General features: G+C 41.3%; 1 protein-coding gene across 1 annotated transcript in view; it reads right to left on the bottom strand.

Moving 5' to 3' along the window:
- The window catches only part of CFAP47 (cilia and flagella associated protein 47), a 651,639-nt gene that overhangs the window by 258,622 nt on the left and 376,767 nt on the right, over nucleotides 1–16,250 (bottom strand). Inside the window, exons 46-47 of the mRNA XM_075913261.2 lie at nucleotides 4,720–4,916; nucleotides 2,342–2,485 (exon numbers count right to left, since the gene is read on the bottom strand). Coding sequence (XP_075769376.2) covers nucleotides 2,342–2,485; nucleotides 4,720–4,916 — 341 coding nt within the window. The remainder of the gene's footprint in view (nucleotides 1–2,341; nucleotides 2,486–4,719; nucleotides 4,917–16,250) is intronic.

Genomic DNA, 16,250 nt, shown 5'->3' with positions numbered 1-16,250 from the left:
CCCCATGCTGGAGAAATAGGAAATCACCACAAAAGTGACAAAGTCTGTCTTTTGGGCGGGAAGACCTGGGTGTTGTGTCAGTGACCTATCTCTTGACATTTTGCTAGGAAACTGAGGGTGAGTCTACACCGCATGGCTTAACTCGAAATAAGCTATGAAAATTGAGCTACGTCAATTGCGCATCTTATTTTGATATAGCTTATTTTGAAATAGGGAATGTCTACACAACACTTATTTCAAAATAGAGCACTCTTCCTCTGACTTCCCTTATTCCGCATACAATCAGGATTATAGGACTCGGAGTAAGAAGTCCTCCAGCTTGACAGTATTTTGACACTATTTCAAAATAACTGCCTTCAGTGTAGACCCGGACTAAGTTATTTCGGAATAGCACTAGTTATTTTGAAATAGTGTTGCAATGTAGATGTAGCCTGGGATTCCAAAGCACTGATGTTTCATTTTTGGCATATGGTGTGCAGGGATCTACAGGTGGTGCCCATCTTCTGAGTAAGTGTATACACCCTAAATATTTATATTTTATCTATCTATCTACACATACTTAAAATATGACTTCTCCTTATAACTTATATTATTTTTCAAACACAATATATAATTCAAATACAAAAAGAGGTTATTGAAAATCATCAATAATTGCTAAGAATAAATCATACCCAATTCAGATTCTCATATAATAGGAAATAAAAAGTACAACCAACAATAATCTTAACTTTTGCACCAGTGTAATGGCAGTGTTCCCAAGGAATAATTCCATACTCCCTAGCGTGGGTTGTTTCAGTTTAGGTGACTTTGTCCTGTCACTACCAACTGCACACCCCACAGCAAAAACACTAATCCAGGACCCAATCCCTGCAATAACCCCATTGCCAAATCTGTCTACACATCTACCCTACTGAAACCATCAAAGGATCTAACCACATCAGATATACCATGGAAAGCTCATTCACATGCACATTTAGTGTAATATATGCCATCATATGCCAACGATGCTCCTCTGTCATGTACATAAGACAAACCGGACTGTCTCTATGCAAAAGAATAAATGGACACAAATGGCTACATCCAAAAGCCAGTAGTGAAGCATTTAACTTCCCTGGCATGCAGTTTTGGACTTGAAAGTTGTCATTCTCAGACAGAGAAACTTCAAAAGCAGACTGCAGAAAGAAACTGCCGAGCAGGAGTTCATATGCAAATTTCACACCCTAAAGCAAGGTCTAAATAAACACACGGAATAGTTCTCACATTATTATAGGTAATTTCCCATACAGGTACTCTCTCACCACTATTGGAGATGAGCCACATTCATTCTGATTTAATTAGCACTGTTGTCACACACTGTTTTTTTTCTTTCTTTCTCCCTTTAGCATCAGAAGAAGTGAGTTGTAGCTCATAAAAACTTATACTCTAATACCCTAGTTTTAAAGTGCCACTGGACTCCTTGTTGTTTTCTCTGAAACAGACTAACACAGCTACTTCTCTGAAACCTGTCCTTAGGACTGTTCAATTTCTATTTATGTCACTGGATTTGTGAAGTACATTATACTGACATTAGTAATGCTTATGGATGGATTATTGTACAGTTTGTAGAATAGTAATTACTCTGTGTTAGGAAAAGGAGTGGTGTTGTAAATTTATATTTTTGTATGGTATCCCAATTGCCAGAGTAGCCCAGCTAATGGATAGGCAGGAATGCACAAAACACGTGCCATTAAAAGATAAAACAAACATTAACCTGGTATGTATTTCATAATATCCAGAATGACAACTACCATAAGGAGAGAGTGCCTGAGAATCCACCCCAGTGGGACCAATGACTTAATTAACAATAGAAACTAATTAGTGAACTTGTATAACATCTATTCCTGTAGAATCTCCATAGCATATATTTGCAATGAGGGATAGTTGGTGTTTTTAAAGTACCTTAAAATTGGCATTCACTGAATTTACAGATTAAAGAAATTAAATAACATGTATTTACATTAAGGATGGGAAGCACTATATGTATTTGTAATTAAGAGTGTTTTCAATTTGTATAGAATATCTATTTATTTTATTAAATTTGTGTGGGCAGAGAAGGAGGTGCGGGACCAAGAGAAAAGAGAAATTGGCCACACATAATATTAGCCCAAGCTCCACTGAAGGCCATTCCTTTCATGTACATCCCCAGGAAAAAGTCTTATCCTGAATAATCCTGATTCAGAAAACCATTAAAGCACATGGTTAATGTTAATCACTTGCTTAAGGGGTTTGCTGAATTGGAGTGCAGGTGTAAGTTTTATGCAGAGCAGCACTTCTTATAAATGATGGAAATCACTTCTCTTACCACAGTTACACACTCAGCAATGGGCTTAAACATGAGAGGATACTGTGTTGTTTCACCTGGGCACACATATATAAGAGGAGGGCCATAAAAATAATGTCCCTTTAGGAAGGCTTGAAGTTTCCAGTCCTGATTAGACATATTATTCTGAAAAATAAAAGAAAGAGATGTCATCCAAATGGTACATTTAAAGCTACCACATACATTTATTTGTAAATGCAACTACATTTACATTTCTAACCACTAATTCTTAGAATGAACACCAAATCAGCTCACAATCTTTATATTTTAAAAAATGCCAGCTAAGAGCAGGTTTTAGGGAAATAAATATTGTATTTTTAAATGATGAAATTTATTCAACCAAATGTTCAATAATGCTAACACTGTATATACTTATAGAAATTCTTTTATGGTTAAATATTCTTGGTTAGATCCAAAAATTAATGTATCATGTACTCATAACATAAAAGAAGTTTGATTGTACTTATAAATGACAGGCTCAATCTAGCCATATGTACTCAGATACTGACTCTGTTACCCACTAAAATTATTCAGTAGAAAGACTATCCTGCTGCAGAGACCCAAAGTATCAAAGAAAAATTATAATTTTGCTCCATTATTCTTCCTATGGCTGACAGATCTACTTCTTTTGTCACCCACGAAGAATGGCCTTGGACTCTCCTGTCAGTACAGACACAGATACCAGTTGGTGGCGTTAACGTCTCTCTTTGGCCTCAAGCAGGAAAAGATCTGTCATCTAGAGAAGAGAAACAGTAGCACCTTTGGAATTCTTCCATAGCTAAAGGTTGTGCTGAAGAAGGAGCTGCCCACACAAGGAAGTACAGTACAGTGTAACTGTTTTAAAGGTCAGCATTTATCTGCAGTAATCACATTATTATGGCTAAGATACTGCAGAATTTCCACATATATAGAACATACATAGAACAGAAAAAACTGTTGCAATATGTAGTTGCAAATAACAGTTTGATTTTACTTTTTAAAACAACCAGGAAATTTAATAAACCAGCTACATTAAAGGAGCATTATTATGGTCAAGCTCTAAATGTTAGGAAATGCCAAATGCTAAAATGTTAGGAAATGCCAAAATTTAGGTTGCCTTTGTGCATATGCATTATCCTCATGGTGTTTTACACCCCATCCTTTTCTCTCTATCTTTTAATCTGAAACAGTCAGATGATGGCCTAAAAATGGCCTTGAAAATGTCTTCTCTGAAGAAGCTATACAACCCTACAGTTCAGTCAGTCTCTCATCTATCTTTTTTGGGCTGTCATCTTACACTATGGCTACGTCTACACTGGCCCCTTTTCCGGAAGGGGCATGTTAATTTCAGCTATCATAGTAGGGAAATTTAAATCCCCCGCGGCATTTAAATAAAAATGTCCGCCGCTTTTTTCCGGCTTTTAGAAAAGCCGGAAAAGAGCATCTACACTGGCCCCGATCCTCCGGAAAAAGCGCCCTTTTCCGGAGGCTCTTATTCCTACTGTGAATAGGAATAAGAGCCTCCGGAATAAGAGCCTCCGGAAAAGGGCGCTTTTTCCGGAGGATCGGGGCCAGTGTAGACGCTCTTTTCCGGCTTTTCTAAAAGCCGGAAAAAAGCGGCGGACATTTTTATTTAAATGCTGCGGGGGATATTTAAATCCCCCACGGATTTCCCTACTACGATAGCTGAAATTAACATGCCCCTTCCGGAAAAGGGGCCAGTGTAGACGAGCCCTATAATTATGCACTAGGGGATTTCTTGCATCAGTTTTTGGAGCATCAGGTGCTGATCATTCCTAGAGATAAATTATTAGATTAGATTAATGACTATTCTAATCTACTATGCTAATTATTGTATCCTTCTCTTAGTAACAAATGCTTCAAATTTTTTAATACACTCTACGTATCTATATTACAAGTTATTTATTCCCTCAGATTTCTCTTAAATATTTTAAGCAACTTCTTTTTTGGAAATAAAATACACTAGTATGATTTGTACAGTATTTTACTCTGCTGTCAAGCTCTTAAATTCAGATTTCAGCTTTTTCATCTATTGCCAGAAATCTTACATTTAATATTCATACTATTCAAACCAACTCCCTCCCTCCCACTTGCAATGTAGAGTATGTTAATAAGTATCAGTCACAGAAGAAAAATCATTAGGAATGACTGACTAAAGTTATTACTGAGGGTATACAACAATTTCTTTTCCCTAAACAAGTTTTATGTTTGCATAACATTAGACTTTGGATAATAAGACAAAATCCATATTTCTGTGCTTTTGTGCGTTCTATGATACATGGACGTTAATTTTAATTTAAAAGGATTAATCCAATAATTCTGACTCTTGATTTAACCTTCTAATTGTAAAATAAACTTACTATTGGTATGTCCTGAATCACTGCCTGATAGGCTGGTGTTACAAACTCAAGCTCAGCTTCTGCACTGTCCGTATTCACCACACACTCAATCAGATAGACCCGAATATCATAGGAAGACTGCAGCAGAATCTGGCAGGGATAGCGACCAGGATATTGTGGAATAAACTTTATAGGAAGTTCAACTGCCGTATCTATATCTTAAAAAAAAAAAATACAATTATGTAAAACATTCCAAAAATATTTAACAAATAAACATCTGGAAAAGCATATGCAGTTTGCAAAAGAAGATTCTTTGCACCCCTCATAAGTGATTCTGGAATCACAAAAGTCTTTTCACTTATACATAAGCAAGTTTATTTTGCTAGAAAGAAACTTATGAATATATTTAAGATCCCAAATAAAATATTTTGCATAATTTCTTGTTCTACATAGAAGAAATATATTAAAAGATCTACTTACTTCTTACACACAGAAAAGTTTATTGTGTATGTTTTTTTCCCCCAGGTACCATAGACATAGAGGTTACCACTTAAAAACATTCTTAACATTTATCATGCAGTGCTATCCGACATGGACTCATAAAAGGCCGAAAAAAATCATCATGATCTAATCTAATCATCATTTAATCAGATCTCCTGCACATTATAGGCTACAGAACTTTGCTCACCCATCTCCTTTGACTGAGTTACTGAAGTTTTCAAATCATGGTTAAAGACTTTATATTACAGAGAATCTTCCATTTACAGTAGTTTAAACTTTCAAGTGAACTGTTCCCCATGCTGAAGGAGAAAGCAAAAGCAGTCCAGAATCTCTGCCAATCTGACCCAGGGAAAATTCCTTCCCAATTCCAAATATGGTGATCAGTTCAACCATGAGTATATAGGCAAGACTCTTCAACCAGACACCTAAGAAAGAATTATCTGGAGTAACTCAGAGCCATCCTCTTCTAATGTCCCATCAGTGGCCCTTGGGGATATTTATTACTAGCAGTTGCAGATTAGCTACATTCCATTGTAGGCAGTTTCATCATATCATCCCCTCCATAAACTTCTCAAGTTAAGTCTTGAACCCAGCCAAGACACAATGCAGTGTAGAAAATAAATATAATATTGGAGATACTATTGATAGCAACATTTCCCCTGTAATCTGCACATCTCTCTTTCTATGATCCAGGGCACCTCCATCAAATCATCTCTCCTTCCCTCAACTCTGCACAGGGTCCTCAGTGGAAAAGTGGGGGGAAATATGTGAGGTGAGACAGTGGTTGTGAGCAGAAAGAGGTATGACTATTCCCAGAATCAGCTCCCTACAGCTCTTCAGAGAATTTGCAAAAGTGAATGCAGCTTGCAGGGACAATAGTGTCTCAGTTGTTCCCCAATATGCTGAAGAACCCCCCTTTATGAGAACTTTCAAGGGTAGGACTTCCAAGGACTACCAGTAAGGAAAGACTTACATAGAGTGGAGAGTAGTACATAGGCACAGAACTTCTAGACAGTTAGAACTGAGATACACAGGGTTTGAAGATACCACGATGCAATTTGATAGACAAGGACTTATTTCACGCCACTTGCCTCGGTAAAGAGCTTGGAAAATAACTCTTACTATGTTTTCCTCCTCCATTCTACTCCCCACTGGATTATTTTGTGGAAAGGGGGCAATCAAGCTCAATGTGTGACATCATTTTCAAATGCTGTTTTAATGGCAACTACTATATTTTAAAAGTGTCATCAATCTCCATTTACAATGCTGATGACTTTCACAAATGATGTTTCCCACTTATTCAATTCTCACCTCTCTGAAAATGGTTCAGCAAAACTTCTTGCTTTACTACTGTGTTCCAAAAAGTTGATATTTCTCTTGTCTGTACCCTCCATACTTTCATAGAAATAGCTCAAGTTCAAAGGATGAATAATATAGCATTACATTATGAGCCTTTCCACATTACTAAGCTATCAAAAAGATTATAGATTGCACCTCAGGTTCAACCTTCTCTGAAATAAATTACCTTGTTCCCTCATAAAGACAAGATTAATGACCTGCTAATTTATGAATTATTACCCTTTTTCTGTTTTGTCACTAAGTTATTATCCCCAACGGCTATCTTCCACAAAAATGTCCCAGGTTTGTCAGTTTTGCAAGTAATAAAACTCCCTCTCTTATTTCTGATTCATAAATATATTTCCTGCAAATTTGACTGTAACCTTATCTGATCAGTCAATTTGTTGGAGTACATAGAGGATATTCAAACCAATATACATACCGTATCTAAATCATTAGTGATATATTTTAAGTACTTGCACTACTTCAAGGTAAGATGGAATATCTGTTCTTACATAAGTCTAGATATTGTCAATATACCGTGTCTGTAATATATTGTGTATGGCTGGGAAGCTCCAAAATGTTTTGAAACAATATGAGGAATTTTAAAATGTTATATACTATAGAAGCTTGTTATTGGGGTAAATGCTTCTCTGTCTGTATACCCCTATTATCATTTAGGCCTGGTCCACACTAGGGATGGCATATAGAAGGTGATAGAATAGTCGACTAACCGCATGAATTCTTAGCAGTTAGTCGACTATTCTATAGTCCCCGTGGGTGGGGCCAGCAGCCAGTGCTCTCCGGTCCCACTCCCGGGGAGCGCCCAGCCACCCTGCACTGCTGCCAGGCAGCAGCTGATCAGTGAGGAGACCAATTAAAAAAACCAGCACCCCTCGTGGACTGGTTGATTGCCACCCCACGCTGCTGCCTCTGATACAGAGGCAACAGCATGGGGTGGCAACAGCCCCTGGCGGTGCCTGTGGACAGAGGCTTCTAGGGGGGATGTGGCAGGGGAGGCTGCCTCTGTCCATGGAGGCCCAGGCTGGCCGTGGACAGAGGCTGCTCTGGCAGCAGCCCCTGTCTGCAGGGAGCTGGGACCCCCCCATGGAGAGGGGCTGCTCCTGCAAAGCAGCCTCTGTCTGCAGCAGGCCCAGGCTCCCCATGGACAGAGGCTGCTCTGTGGGATGTGGGTTTTAAGCCAGCTCCCCACAGCACCGGCTCCTGCTTCCCCCTCCCCATTGCTGCCTCTAACACAGAGGCAGCAAGGGAGAGGGAATGTGAGTAGTCCACTAGATTAACCAATAAGCCTAGGCTTATCAGTTAATTGTTTAGTTGACTACTCGTTCACATCCCTAGTCTACACTAGATCAGGAAGATCATCTTAAGGTACGCAACTCCAGTTATGCACTATGCGTAGATGAAGTTGGCTTACTTTACGTTGAGCCTTGGCAGTGTCCACACTGCAGGGGGATGAAGGGAGCAAATGCTGCAGTCAGTTTCCCTTACTCCTCGCAAAAGGAGGAGTACTGGATGCCAGTGGGAGCTGCCCTCAGCATTTGATTTAGAGATCTATACTAGACCCACTAAATTCAACACCAGAATATCGACCTCTGGAGTGTAGATCTTCCAGTAAGTATCGACATGACACTAGAGTCCACTCTTAACTAACCCAGAACAGAGTCAATTCTATTTCATCTGTGACCCCCACATGCCATTGATATGGGCTGCAGCAGTGGCTGGGGAAACATTTCTTCCTTCCTTGGTCCTGTGGAAATGCATTCTGCCAACACAGGCTCTGAGCTGAGAAGATTATTTCCTATGTTATTTTTAATCAGAACATTCAAGTGTTTCACAAACTACTCAAGCCCAACAATATTAATCAGGTTTAAATGTAGCAAATTATTAACTTATATACTTCATTTTAAATATTAATTGTAATATAGAGATGCATGAATAGCCAATCATTAAACCAGTGGTCCCCAAACATTTTTGTTCATTTCCCCCTTACCTGGTTCATGCCCCTCCAAGACTTATGGTCAGGAGCAGTGGCTGGGAGTGGGTCTGTGGTTGGAAACAGGGCCAGTGATGCAGCTGGGCCCTCAGACAGCAGTGTGGCTATGGTCAGGCCTTGGAGATGCAGCTACATGTGGGTCTGTGGTGGGAGTCAGGAGCCACAGCCAGGAGCAGAATGGCTGCTGAGAGTTGATCCAGGAACTGCTGGCTGAGGCTGGGGCCAACTCTGCAGCTGGGACTGCAGTGTGGGCCCAGAGTAAAGCTGGGGCAGAGCAGAGTTGGGTAGTGTGCCCCCCCTTGTGCCCTGAGGGGGTTGGCCATGCCTTCCCTCAAACATTCCTCCATACCCTTTTAGTAGGTGGTATCCCATAATTTGGGGACCACTGCACTAGACCCATTTATGGTTGCTGCCCAGTATTTACAACATTTGGTTTGGCCAGTGTTTTAATTAAACTATTCGTTCCACGTGCATAACTTCAGGAATAGGTAATCTGAATAAGTATGATCAATGAAAGGGAAAGCAAGGAAATGTGTAGCATTTATATCATATAGACAAATACTTTACTCCTTCAAAAATGATTGAAATGAGATGGGATCTTCAAGTCAAATCAATTATAGCAACTACTCCCTAAAAATCCTCTGAGATATAGGAAGGTCATTCCCTTCTGCAGAATGCTACTTTTAAATGTATGCAGTAAGGTAATAAGGACTTACAGTTTTCTCAAATTGAAATGTTCGTCTTCTTTCTGACTCTAACACTGTAATAAGCATAAATGCCTTTGTAGAGATTAGACTAGGGGATACATTCACAAACTTGCTGAAAATCCTCTACCAAAATCATCATCATCATCATCTCTGACACAACAAAAGCAACAAGGGCAGCAGTTAACAGGACATACGGAAATGTGGGGATGGTTGATAACAGCCACACCACCTACTCATAGCAGAACCTGTATTCCTGGAGGCAAATAATGGCTCCAATATTCTCTCTGCACCCAATGAGAAGCAAAGAACATAAGCAATAGTGCAGTGGTTTTCAAAGTAGGGGTCGCAAGCTAGCACTGGGGCGTGGAATGTCAGGGACTGGGTCTCAGTGCTGCAGGGGAATCAGATGACCAGTGGGGATGCTAAGGCTGACTACCCGCCTGTCTTGGCACTGCAGACTGCACGATGTTCTAGAAGTGGCCAGCAACAGGTTCAACTCCCAGGTGTGGCAGAGGAGAGCGTACAGGGCTTCGTGCACTGCACCAGCCCTGAGCACTGCTCCACACTGCCACTGGCTGGGAAACTGCTGCTGGCTGCTTCTCAGGCACAGCATGGTCTATGGGGGCAGGGGAGGCAGAAAGCCTGCCTTAGCATCCCTGCTGCAATACTGACTGGGAACTCACAGTAATCCCCGTCTGCCCTAGCCATGACTTCCCCCTGAAAGCCGGAGCCTTCTCCTCAGCCCCAGCTCGCATCCTCAGCCCCACCCTCGAGTCCACACTTTAGTCAAATTCTATTGGGTCTTGGGCATCAACCATTTCTTCAACTGGACCATTAGGAAAAAAGTTTGAGAACCACTGCAACAGTGGGTATAATTTCTTCTGGTAGAGAATTTTCCTTTGCAGGGACAGTGTGCATGGGTTGTGGGGGATAGAACAACTGGATGCTCTGAGACAGTGATACGTAGCCGCATATCATGAGTGGGCCAAACAAGAATCATGAGTGGGCCAAACAAGAAGCCCTAATTCACCTCAGTGAATCGCAGCAGTCCCATGGCCCACTTGTGTTCCACCCGCAGCCCCATACCCCGCCTCCAGGCTGCCTCCTGTCCCCATGCACCTCACACACACAGGGGCACTAGAACTCTGCCCGCACCCTCCCAGCAATTTTGGAGCATGAAAATCACCTGATTCACACTCCATCTGGCAGAGACAGCAAGAGGGGGAAGCAACTAGTCGAGTGGCTACTCAACTATCCGATAAACATTTGCTTATCAGATAGTCGACTAATCAAGTAGTCGTCAACATCCCAAGCGTAAATCAGGTGATTTGCACACTCCAAAAGTGCTTGCAGGGAAGGGGGAGCAGGTAAATGCAGGGCTCTGGTGTCCCAGTGCAAAAGAGGTTTGTGGGGAAGGGGACCAGCTGGGGGGTCCATGGGCTGCAGATGGAGCCCCAGTGGGCCACATGCTCTAGGGCTGCCAGTTGCCCACCACTGTTCTGGAAGCTCCCCAATTCCTGATGGCTGGGAAAAGACAGAAAAGAACAAAATAGAGGAGATAGGGATTTCTCCATGTTGTTTGGGGACCCAAATGGAAATCTGCCTAAATTTGAAATTCTTAGCACTCTCCCCCACAGAAAACATTTAGCATTTTTTTATGAAGGAACTAACTCCCAAGAGTGATTATGCGGGGAGATAGGGGTGTTATTCTAGTAACTCTGAGAATTACAGATGCTTTTTGTAAATCAAGTCAAATTGATTTCCTCAATTTCTTGAAAAAGTCAGAGTTAAAGGACTCTCCTATGACGTGTGTATAATTATACATGGATTTCCTTGTATGCTGATATCTTTATGACTAATTTTCTTTAAATATGTTCTCAGCTTGTCATTCTGACTACACAAACAATTTATGACCCATTTACACATTGTAATTTCTAAAAAAAATAACTTATTTCAACATCACATATTACCGCCATTAAAATATGGATGAATTGTGTTTTCATTTTATCTAGATATAATTTTACAAGGTGCATAATGCCCTCAAAAATATACAAGATATATTGCACAGATTCTTCAAATTGGGAACATAAACTTTCAAAACGTACACATTTTGGGATGATTAATTTACATTGAAATGGTCTCAGGACAGAGTTTCCAAATGAAACACCTTCAGAATGCAGTCAGAGAACATTTAATGTGCAGGACACCCATTCTCTAGAAGACAAGGATGGGACTCAAACTCACAGTACCTGGGTCTTGCTGAGGTTCAACTTCCACAGCACTTTGAATCACCCAGCTATAATTATGACAGCCTGTCTGCAAATACTCTGGTTTACACAAAGCCCTAGTCTTTCTATGAATATGCCTTTCTCTCTCTTTGACTCATCACTTTTGGCTGAGCTAACTTGGATTTCTAAACTTAACTCTGTGATAAAATTCTGCATTATTTCTCCTAAGTTTTAAGGTTGACAAGAAGTGATATTATGTTTCTGGAAGCCTATTTTAGTCTTTTCCCATAAAAAAAGGAAGATATCTTGGAATTATTGTGGATAGTTCTCTTAAAATAGCCATTTGATGAACGGTCAGTCAAAAAGCTAACAAAAAGTTGGCAATCGTAATAAGACAGAAAATATCATATTGTCTCTACAGAATTCCATGGTACATCCATACTGTGAATAGTGCTGAAAATCTCTTTGTCCGATCAAAAAAAAAAAAAGAACAGAAAAAGTTCAGAAAAGGCCAACAAAAATGATAGGGGGTATGAAACAGTTTCCATGTGAAAAGAGATTAATAGACTGTGACTATTCAGCTGGGAAAAAAGACAACTATGGGGGACAGAATGGAGGTCAATAAAATTATGATGAGTAAGGAGAAAATAAATAAGAATGTACTAGTTACTCTTCTCATAACACAAGAATTAGGGGATAATCGAATGAAACTAATAGGCAGCAGGTTTAAAACAAACAAAAGGATGTATTTCTTCAGGTAACGCACAGTTAACCTGTGGAACTCTTTGCCAGATGATGTTGTGAAGACCAAGACAGTCACAGGGTCCAAAAAAGAACTAGATAAATTAATGGATTTATCCATGATGCAGGATGGGCAGGGATGGTGTCCCTAGTGTCTGTTGGCAGAAGCTGGGAATGGGTGACAGGGAATGGATCACTTGATCATTGTCTGTTCCTTTCATTCCTTGTCATTCCTTTCATTCATTTATGAAACTTTGCTAGAATAACCTCAACTTAGTCCCATGACAAGGATAGGACAGACAAATAGGAGCAATACACTTTTCTCTATGCGAGCATACCTATGGCACACTGATCTAGTGTGATCACCTCTAAAGATAATCTCATGGTTCAGTCAATCCTTTCTGTAGTGCTAACAACTGTATCAGTGAAATGTGGTCATCTCTACAATAGCAAATAGCCTGATATAGGGGCGGACTTTATCCAGCACACCAAACATTTGGATCTGGCCCACTGCAGCCCAGCAGGATTCTTAGGCAGGCTCCCTGGCTGCCATGGCTGCAAATGTTCCTCAAAGTGGCCAGCTGTGGGGACAATGTGTGTGTGCAGCACACCCCTTGGTGGGAAGAGGGTCTCCACAAGCTCCCTGCAGCACCATCCTCACAGCCTACCATTGGCCAGAACCCAGCCAATGGGAGCTGCTGGTATGGTGCTTGTGGGCATGTGCAGTATGCGGAGACCTGCTGTCCCCATTCACTAAAAGGGCATGCTGTACAGAGACACATACACTGGCCCCAAAATCTGACTGCTATAAGCAGCGTATGGGGGTGCAGCAGGCAGAGAGCTTGCCCGAGAGTCCCATTGGGCTGCTGACTGAGAGCCACTTATGGTATGAGCCTTCCAGACAGTCTGCACATGGCACCTTCTCCCCTCCTACACCAGTTCACAATCCCTCCATAAATCCAAACCCTCTTCACCCCCTCCTGGACCTCTGCTCCAGGTCAGAACCAACTCCTGAACCCAAACTCGCTCTCAGACCTTTGTACCTTGTGTACCTCAGTCCCCTACCCAGAGTTCCCTCCTGTACCCAAACTCCATCCCAGAGTCATGTCTCCACCACTAATACCATAGGAAGGTGTGACCTTTGACCACTTACTAAGGTCTTGGAATGGCCTCCCACCAAAAATTACTGCCCACCACTGGTCTAAAATAATCATTTAATAAGAGAGACCAAACTGACATGAGATGGGAGGGGAAAGGACAGAGAGGTTTCAGTCCTGCATTCTGCAAGCTCTTGCACAGTGCACACTGAGGCGCAAATGGGGAGGTGTGAATGGTTGTTGTGCTCGAGTATAGTAATTAAGGGTATGTCTACACTGCCACCCTAGTTCGAACTAGGGTGGCTAATGTAGGCATTCAAAGTTGCAAATGAAGCCCGGGATTTAAATATCCCGGGCTTCATTTGCATCTTGCCGGGCGCCGCCATTTTTAAATCCCCCTTAGTGCGGACTCCGTGCCCGTGGCTACACGCGGCACGGAGTAGGTAGTTTGAATTAGGCTCTCTAATTCGAACTACCGTTATGAGGAATGAGGTGTACCAGTAGTTCAAATTAGAGAGCCTAATTCGAACTACCTACTCAGTGCCGCGTGTAGCCACGGACACGGAGTCCACACTAAGGGGGATTTAAAAATGGCGGTGCCCGGCAAGATGCAAATGAAGCCCGGGATATTTAAATCCTGGGCTTCATTTGCAACTTCGAATGCCTACATTAACCACCCTAGTTCGAACTAGGGTGGCAGTGTAGATATACCCTAAGTTACTAGTATGGGCTCAACTGACCATCAGAACAATAATGCCCATGGTTTCAAGAGCACAACACCCAACAACTTACACTTCAATATCTATAAAAACAGTCAGATTTTCAAAAGTTCTCATTTCAGTGGGTGCTGAGAGCTTTTGAAAAGCTGACCACTTCATATAGGTGCTTAAATGGGAGTGAAGTTCTTTTGGAATTCTAGCCATAACTGTGCATACTCAGCACTGTTGAAAATCTGATGCTAGGTATAGTCCATTGGCACTCAGCAGAATTAAGTCTCCAGTCTCTTGCACTTTTGATCTCTTATTTTCAAGTGAGAATGGCAAAAGTAAGATGGGATCAGGGGGCCAACCAGAGATTTCCATGGAATTTCCAAGGAATTGAGCTTAAGAGCAATCCTCAGCATGCACAAAAGAATTTTAGCCATGCTTTTTCTTCTTTGGTTTTACATCTGCATCAGAGACTAACAGTAACCAATGAGCAACCTTCTGGCTTTCATGGCATTACTTTTGCTCATCCCTATGGCAAAAGACTAACAAGTATAGCTTCATAATGCAAACATTTCTTTTTGGAACAATCCCTAGCCAGGGGAAAGTGAGTATAAACTTTAGCACGGTTTCAACCTGTAGGACAACTTGTGGTCTACAATTTCTAAAACAAGAAAAAGAAAAGGAAAAAACAGTAGATAAAACTGCTTTGAGGTCCTCTCATTTTCCTTTAAATATTAGAGGAAGCAGAATGCTGAAAGTAAAGAAAAGTAACTCTCATCCCCAATAGTTATATATTGCTTTAATTGGCTCCGAGGTCTGCTCAGCAAAGCAAATACCAAGCCCAGACATCTACATTGCAATTTTATAGCCCCACAGCCTCATAAGTCTGAGCTCTCTCCAATTGGCACAAAGCAGTTACGAGAACCTTACAGTGCCACAGCTGCAGCAGTATAAGTGTAAACATAGCTTAAATTGACGAGGAGTCCTGTGGCACTTATAGACTAACAGATTTATTGGAGCATAAGCTTTCATGGGCAAAGATCCACTTCATCAGATGCATGCACAAAGTGGGTCTTTGCTCATGAAAGCTTATGCTCCAATAAATCTTTTAGCCTATAAGGTGCCACAGGACTCCTTGTCGCTTTTGTAGATTCAGACTAACACAGCTACCCCTCTGATAGCTTAAATTGTAAACTCCAGACTGTCCATTAGAGGGGCAATACAACTCCACCATTCTGATACTATTAAATATTAATATTAAATTATATATTAAAAATATTATGAGAATTTTCCACATTTTCCACCCAGTGTGAAGTTTATCCAATCTAATTATACTAATACACTCTGGCTATGTCTACACTCGCGGATTCTTGCGCGAGTAATATGCAAATGAGGCTAAGCGTGGCATATCGCTGAGCCTCATTTGCATACCTAATGAGCCACCATTTTTTTTCAGAAGAGGCTCTTGCGCAAGAAGGAGCGTCTACACTGCCCCCTTCTTGCGCAAAGAAAACCCTCTTGCGCAATGCCTTTCTTTGCAGGTTTTCCTTGCACAAGAAGGGCAGTGTAGACGCTCCTTCTTGCACAAGAGCCTCTTCTGAAAAAAATGGTGGCTCATTAGGTATGCAAATGAGGCTCGGCGATATTCCATGTTTAGCCTCATTTGCATATTACTCACGCAAGAAGCTGCGAGTGTAGACATAGCCTCTGTGTGTCAAACTGAATACTGACAGAATCTTAAAAATAAAGATTAAATAGTCAGCAACATGATCCGATAGTTCTGTGATCTTCTTAATTCTTTGAAAAAATTCTGAACATTTCTTTATATTTACAGCTAGTGTCATGATATGCTGAATCTGGTGTGCCACAGAACTAACTGCACAGAAATCAACATTATTCTCTAAGTACAGGCAGTCCCCGGGTTACATGGATCCGACTTACATCAGATTCCTACTTACAAAAGGGGTGAGGCAACCCCACACTAGCTGCCTCCCCCCAGCAGACCAGGGACACGCCAAGCAAGTGCTCCCACAGCAGACCAGGGAGACGCGGAACGCCTTTTCTCAGCAGACACTTCAGCTTGAGAATAAAGGACTTAGGGAAGTGAGGTGTGGGAGAATAAAACTGAGCTCTGGAGAAATGTTTGGCTAGAGTTTCCCCTACAATATGTACCAGTTCCGACTTACATACAAATTCAACTTAAGAACAAACCTACAGTC

Source organism: Pelodiscus sinensis, chromosome 1 (genome assembly GCF_052426305.1).
Source record: "Pelodiscus sinensis isolate ZL-2025 chromosome 1, ASM5242630v1, whole genome shotgun sequence".
Lineage (NCBI taxonomy): Eukaryota > Metazoa > Chordata > Testudines > Trionychidae > Pelodiscus > Pelodiscus sinensis.
This window is presented reverse-complemented; position numbering and strand designations above follow the sequence as displayed.